This window comes from Juglans regia, chromosome 6 (genome assembly GCF_001411555.2).
Source record: "Juglans regia cultivar Chandler chromosome 6, Walnut 2.0, whole genome shotgun sequence".
Lineage (NCBI taxonomy): Eukaryota > Viridiplantae > Streptophyta > Magnoliopsida > Fagales > Juglandaceae > Juglans > Juglans regia.
Window position 1 is genome coordinate 30054826 of NC_049906.1, and position 7711 is coordinate 30062536.

Below are 7711 nucleotides of genomic sequence, written 5' to 3' on the forward strand. Positions count from 1 at the left end.
GCTTTGCTGAATATGGAGGAGGACATGAATAAAATAAATATTGCACTGTTTATACTGAGTAAGGGAGATATAAATGACCTAACCACCTTTTTCTTAATAGCTTGGGCCTTTTAGTATAGGAGGAACAAGATGATAGTTGAGCAAAGCCATATTGAACCTACAAAGGTGATTGACTATGCCTTGTCTCTACAGAAATTCACAAGGATTTCGCATCTTTACCAAGTACAAAATTAAAGACAATTTGCTGCTGAAATCCTCCCCCTACTAGCTACTTTAAACTTAATGTGGATGGAGCAAGATTTTTTGACCACCATAAGGCAACCGTGGGAGCTATTCTAAGAGATGAAAATGACAATGTTGTGATGGCTGCCAACAAAGTTGAGAATGAAGTGTTTGACCTGGAAACAATTGACCTTATTGCTATGCTTTGAGGCTTATAGCTCTGTGCACATTTGGGGTTTTCAAAGTCAATTCTTGAAAGTGATTGTATGTTGTGGTAAAGGCACTACAAGAGGAAGGTGCATCATTTTCAAATCTTGGGAATCTGCAGAAAGAAGTGCAGGGGATGCTACAACACTTAGCTGAGTACAAAGTCCAACATGTACGTGGGATGGGAAATGAGGCTGCACATAGACTTGCATGTAATGCTTGGAAGGTTGAGAACATTGAAATGTGGCGGGATGATGTCCAAATGTTTGTTTCTCAGGTTGTTCGGCTTGATAAAACCTAGATGTAATAGTTTATCTTATTAATGCTATGTTTCTTTCTTGTTATGAAAAAACTAAATAAATAAAGTCAATCTCAAATTATATTCTCATTCAAGACTTACTATCAAGATTGTCTTTAACCATAAGCTCTCATACCACATGTAAAATATGCTAACATGAAAGAAAGGGAAAACATATATAATATGCAGAGAGAAGGAACAAAAATTAAAGGAAACCATCCCCTGAAAATACCAGGTCATCCAACGTTGTGTTAGGGGATGGAAGGTCAGGCTATTCCCAAAGGACATAGTACAAACAGGGGCGACCGACTTACTTGAGTTATCAGTAATTCAAAATCGGTTTGGGAACCGATGTCTTTTTTAGTACAGATGATATGTGGTCAGTGATGGAATGTGGTCAGTGTCGGTTTGGGAACATGAGATGTGCAGATTTTGGAAATGTTGTGGTTAGCACTAGAAAATCTCCTTCAATGATCACGGCCTTATCCAGTTTTCTGTTGACTGCTTCAGGAGAGTTGACGATTCTTCACCCTGATTTGGACATATCGAATAGATTTGGCAGGTTGTGGCAAATATGATGGCCCCAAAGTTGAGTTGTATCTTCCCACTGCTGCACCAGTGTTTGTATGTTCTCTCACTGCAACATAAAACTTCAATATCTTTTCATATCTAATTCAAAATTCCACTTGAACTAAAGGAATGGACCATATCAATGGAAAATCTTACCTGATCATATGAAAGGGCAGGCGATTCGCAGTCATCAATGACCAACATGGGCGAGTTGTGATATCATTAATTTATCAATTTTTAAAAGCAGTGCGAGTCGAAATAAAAACCATTTCAGAGCTGGTTCATCCAACAATTTTTTGGGTTGCAGCCTGCATACCCCTAACAAAACCCCACAACAACTATTAGATGTCCATTGTGGCAAAGATCCTTAACTCTTTATCAGCAAGTTTGAAATCTTCTTAATATGAAGCTTGCTAAAACAAAAGAAAGTCTTAGGGGTTGTTTGGATTGAGAGAGTCTCTCAATTTATCTCATCTCATCTAATAATTACAAAACATAGATAAAAAAAGACAGACAGATAGAGAGAAACAACAAAAATTCAAGGAATATATCACCTGGGATGGGTTACATCCTCGTTTCTTTTTCTTCCTTTGCTATCCTTTCATGCTTGTATACCACATTGGCTCCGCAACTTTTATAAAACTTCGTTATATGATCATTCTGGATATAGAAATGAACTCTAAGAATGTCCAAAACCTTAAGCTTAAAAGATTCTATTGATGAGTATGCCACCCATACTTTATATGGCGTTGAATGACTATCAAGTTTAAGTAATTCAACCCCTCTTTCAATGTAGCATACATGATTTGAGACGTCACAGGTTATCTCAGCCCTTATCTTATCCCAAAACCAATCATCTCGATTGAAAAACACAACACAATATAATGTTATCCCACTTATATTCTCCAAATTGTGTGGCCCCTCAATATCTATAACCCATGCTTTGGTTCCACTCAGTTGGACATCATTAGGCCTCGTAAAACACCCACCATCTGATGACACTTTATGATAATGTCCCTGTAAAACGAATGCCATCAATTTTCAGTCATGCAAACTATATACAAAGGTACCCACAAGTGTGCATGAGAGATAGAGAGAGATACCTTCCGCAATAAAGGATTTGGCCCATGACGATTCCATATATTCACATGTATTTTGTTGCAATAGGACAAGTTAATCAATGCTAACGATCTGATGCGGTTTCTATGGAATTGCATTATTTTTGATACTTCTGGAAATCTTTCTAAGGACTTGCATCCACAAGCATCTACTTGTTCTATATTTGGTGGAAGTTCTTGTATTTCTTCAAGTTTCTCACAAAAGCTCAAGTCAAGGTAAGCCAGTTTGACAAGTCCTTTGATGCTAGTGGGAAGGCTAACAATTTCACTCCTTGATAGATCCAAAAAAGACAAACTGGCCAAGGAATTAAACATGGTAAAGATATTTGATAATGGAAAGAAATTTGATTCTGATTGGGAACAGTTTGGAAGATTCAACACTTGTAATGTAGTGCTCCCATGGCTTGAACTTGCTGGAGGCGGCAATTCATGGAGTTGTTCTTCACTTGAAGATATCTCGTCTTCCATTGTTGTAAACTCAATAGCCAGAATGGGTTGTCTGTTATAACCCATCTTTCCAAAATTTAAAATATTTTGACAATCACTGATGCAAACCCAACTTAGATGCTGCAATTGAAGAATGCAAGTTGGGAGACGAGTAAGTTTTTTGCAGCTCCTTAGATTTAAATGATCAAGCCCCACTAGATTCCCTATGGATAAAGGTAGTTCTTCAATTGCAGTGCCCATTACAAGTAATGTACGTAAATTTTCCATGTTACCCTCGATTCCAGGAAAATTACGAAAGCTTGGGCAATCTTCAATCTTAAGCATATATAAAGATCTCAACTTGAGACTTTTTGGCAATATCGAGAGGTTAGGGCATTGTTCAAAAGACAAAAAAGAAAGATTATCTAGGAATCCAACAGAATCATGCACCTCAATTAGACTTGCACAATATTCGACATTCAATTCCTTTAAGGCCTTGTTTGTTTTCCAAAAACATCTCATCTCATCTCATCTCATCATTACAACTTTCTCAAATTCCCACACAAAATAAAATAAACAATTCAACTTTTTCAAATCCCAAAACAACAATAATATTAAAAAATATATTCTAATAATATTTTATTTAACTTTTTAATTTTAATCTCACCTCATCTCATCTCTGAAAACAAACGAGCCCTAAATTTGAAGCACTTGAAAGATCTGGGATTTTTGTTAGGAAATTACAATCAATGAGATCCATAGTCCGCAAGTTCTGTAAAAAAAAAAAAAAAAAAGTTGTTTGAAGCTAGCAACCTTACTTCATAGTTCAAAGAAAGAAAATGAAGATTATAATTGTACATACCTTGAATCTCTGGCCTAATTCCATGACCAAGCTATCACGCATTCGAAAGATGATGAGTTTCTTTCCATTGAAATTGGGTGGTAAAGATTGCATAGGATATTCAGACCAATCAAGTATTCTTAACTCATTAGAGAGATAATTAGGCCCTTCAAAAAAACGTGCATTACGATTTATAAAAACTCTAAGTCCTTTCATTGATACAAAGGCATTAGAATCCAAGTTTATGATGTCTTCGCCATCGGGCAAATCTATTACCATGCCTTCAACTTTGTTTGTTCCCTAGTAAGAGAACGCAAGAAAGTGTCAGCAAAATTATTGCATAAAGTTTCTCTTACTAAACTTTGCTAAAATCATAATTTTTGTGTTGAAAGTGTAATATTAGTTCTCAAAAAATGGTAATCTGTTCTATCCTTAGTATCTTTTCAAATACATATATATATATATATATGGAAAAAAGACATTTAGACATGACACTTTGATTGATTCATCTTAATTAATTAAATGAAATCCATTTATAACTAAAAACTCATTTTGAGATAAAGGAGATTTTATATATATATTTTCCACTATGTTTCACTTAAAAAAGGGGAAATAAATGCAAAACTACATTTCTTTTGTGACTCTTACCGTACTTTCTTCTAACACATGACGAACATCCTCATGAAACCACAATCTACTGCGTTTACCAAGTTCTTTGGGTGATTGTAGTCTAACAATTTCTCGACCCATATCTTGCAGCACATCATGTATCCACAATGTATCAATATGAACAGTAATAAGACACTTGTCTATAAGCCTGTTGATACCATCATCTGGTGAAAAACCACAACTGTCAAATATTTTTATGACATTATCCAAGAGTTCTCCTTTGAAGAAAAATGCAATATCAAGGAACATATCCTTCTCATTATTATCCAGCCCATCATAACTTATTTGAAGTACTTTCTGAATGTTTCTGTTGGGAGTTTTTCTGTACTTATTCAATGCACTTTTCCATTGGTGTATACTTCGACCTTTCATATCCGAACCTAAAATTGTTAAAACTAGTGGAAGACCTTGAGCATATTGCAATACTTGTTTAGAGAGTTCCACATAATTTTCAACCAGTTCTTCTTTCACAAAAGCATGCCAACTAAAGAGTCGAAGAGCTTCATTGTAGTCCAATATCTTCACCTCATATACTGAATCAGCTTTAGGGTTATTTAGTAAATGTCGATCTCTTGTTGTTATGATGATCCTGCTTCCTAAACCAAACCAATTGCGATCTCCAGCTAAATTTTCTAGTTGGAGTAACTCATCCACATCATCAAGAATGAGGAGAACCCTTTTAGAGCGAAGTCTATGTCGAATCAGATTGACTCCTCTATCAATATCACGAACATCCAAATGTATTCTTAAGATTTCATAAAGAAGTCTCTTTTGCAACTTAATTAGACCACTCACTCGCTTTGAAGTTTCTCTAACGTCTTTCAAGAAACAACTCCCTTCAAATTGAGAAGAAATCATGTTATAGATCTCTTTTGAAATAGTTGTCTTACCAATTCCTCCAGCTCCAAATATTCCTATCATGCATGTAATATCATTCCTTCCAACTCTTAAATGCTGATAAACATCTTGTACACGAGACTCTATTCCAACTGGATACTTGGCTACGTGTAAAGATGTATGGTTTACCATTCTTAAGTCCACCCATTGAATTATTGTGTGGATAAGTTCCGATTCATTCCTATCAATATAAGAGAGATGAAAAAAAGTTAGAAATTTCGCATTAAATGACAATATGAATATGATATAGTTATAATATTGTTTTTCCTTTTTTTCTCCGTTACGTACGAAATGACAGCATAAGATTACGATGTCAAAGGTAGCCTTTCTCCTTCCTTAATTCGAATGTTTCAATAGATTGTGTATTTGTATATTTTCATTGTTTGTACATATATATATATATATATATATATATATATTGTATTAGTAACTTGTTATTTTTATTTATTTTTCCCATTCTAAAATAGATCTGTCCCTCCCGTAAATCTGCAACTATAATTAAGAGTATTTCTCAGTTTTGTCTAGAAACAAATTAAAACTAAAAGTTACTACTTATTTAGAGTAATTTTTTTCCTTATCACGGTATGATTCCCAATCTTATTCTTTATATAACCCAAAAAATGAACAATTCCCATTTTTTCTTAAATATTATTTCTTTCCAACTATCATTAAGTTATTTTATGGTCGAAATTCCATGTATTGCTCTATTCCTAAGTTTTTGCTTGCAATTCATCAAAATATCACCCAAATGAATAATCATAAATATGAAATAGTTTTTCTTTTGTATGGTATTTTATCTTCACCAGTTTCCCATGTCAGATCGTGGATTTGTCTCAATTTTCTCCATAGATATGTCAATAGCATCATATGCGCATATACACCACACAATACATGCATATAGAGAAAGCTTACCGGGAGCTCGCTAATGGGAACCCAGACAAATCGGCTACTTTTTTCAGAGCTGCCTTCCATTCCCGCACCTTTACGTTATCCTTGATTCTCTCTGCAAGTTTGGTGAATGATTTTCCAAAATTTTCTGTTTGATGTCATACTTCTGATGGATCTACGTCATAGAATATTGGGAGGATAATTTGTTCCATTTTTTCCTTGCAGTCAAGAATCTTCAATAGTTCGTCTAAGCACCATCTAGATTCTGTATAATTTTTAGAGAGAACAATTATAGAAATTATTGACCCTTTAATAGCTTTGAAAAGTGCTGGCGAAATTTCCTCTCATCTTTCAAGATTGTTGTCTATGTATGTATTGATTCCCCTTTGATACAAAGCTTGGTATAGATGGGAAACAAAGTTTTGGCGAACATCTTTACCTCTAAAACTCAAGAATACATCATGATTCCATGAAGAAAAGTATTGGGAAGAGGAAGAAGGTCCTTGAAAGGCCATGGAAGAAGTCATCCTCTGATCTGTATGCGCTGCGTGATTACCATTCACCAAGAGGTCCAATTATAGATAATCAGAAGTACTGGATCAAAGAAAGAAAGAAAAACTTCTCGGCAACTTCTTGGCAACAACGTCCCGCATGTTAGCTAACCAGCAGGTCGATCCTACCACTCTATTCAAAGGGATTATGGGGATGAATTGATTAAAAGAGATCATAGAGTTTGATCGGTTGTTGGCATCCAATTGTCGCCTAGCTACCTGAAGGCCAGATTTCTTCTCTCTTTTAAATATCATTTTCCTAAATCGATTCCTAGACGTTTAAATTCAAAAAATATTTTATTTCATCATTATAAATATTTTAAATTTTCATATAAAATATAATAATAATTCAACTTTTTTATATCTCAATTTAACTTTTTTAAATTTTAAAACAATAATAATATTAAAAAATAATATTCTAACAATATTTTTTTAACTTTTATCTTTCATCTAAAATCAACTCATCTCATCTCATTTCAAATTCAAACCAGCCCTATATTCTATAAAATGGATGGAAAATACTATAAAATTCACCCATTCAATCCAATTGATCATATTCGTTTGGTGAGTGGAAGCCACCCTATCAAAAGCCTTAAAGAAACCGACACTAGCCGCCCACTAGTATTATTAATCTATATATCCAGCTAAAAAAAGTCACAAAACCTTTTTTATCTTTTTTTTTTTTTTAAATAAAAATATTGTTTAAAGAAAGAAGTCTAGATCATATCAAGGTCACTCAACTCCTACAAAGCTCTCTGGGTAATTGTTTTTTAGATAAGCTCTCTGGGCATTTTGTTAGTTATCTTCTTTTTGTGACAAGCTGCTTTCAATTACTCGATAGTTTCTATAAGATGTTAAAATTTCTCTTTATCGATCCCATTATTGTGTATACACTTGCTGAATTGCTTTAATTTCCATGTTTGAGATCAACTGAAACATATAATTGCTTCTAACATCATAGGTGGTCAAGCGAAAACCCTTATGTTTGTGCAGCTTAATCCTGATATAAACTCATATTCTGAAA

At 34.2% G+C, this 7711-nt stretch overlaps 1 protein-coding gene across 3 annotated transcripts; it reads right to left on the bottom strand.

Moving 5' to 3' along the window:
- Nucleotides 1-884: 884 nt before the first annotated feature.
- Nucleotides 885-6909, bottom strand: LOC108998083 (disease resistance protein RPV1-like). Of its 3 annotated transcripts, XM_035690910.1 has the most exons (9): nt 6576-6909; nt 6161-6401; nt 4331-5429; nt 3704-3982; nt 3542-3613; nt 2401-3333; nt 1852-2314; nt 1454-1615; nt 885-1364 (listed from the first exon to the last, which is right to left on the bottom strand). In XM_035690910.1, the coding sequence occupies exons 3-7, from the start codon at nt 5378-5380 to the stop codon at nt 1862-1864; spliced, it is 2787 nt and encodes a 928-aa protein (XP_035546803.1). In that variant the 5' UTR covers nt 5381-5429; nt 6161-6401; nt 6576-6909; the 3' UTR covers nt 885-1364; nt 1454-1615; nt 1852-1861. The 3 variants fall into 3 exon arrangements, with proteins under 3 accessions (XP_035546803.1, XP_035546804.1, XP_035546802.1); XM_035690911.1 differs by having other exon boundaries at nt 1454-1605; nt 6161-6909; XM_035690909.1 differs by having other exon boundaries at nt 6161-6909.
- Between the last annotated feature and the right edge of the window lie 802 nt (nt 6910-7711).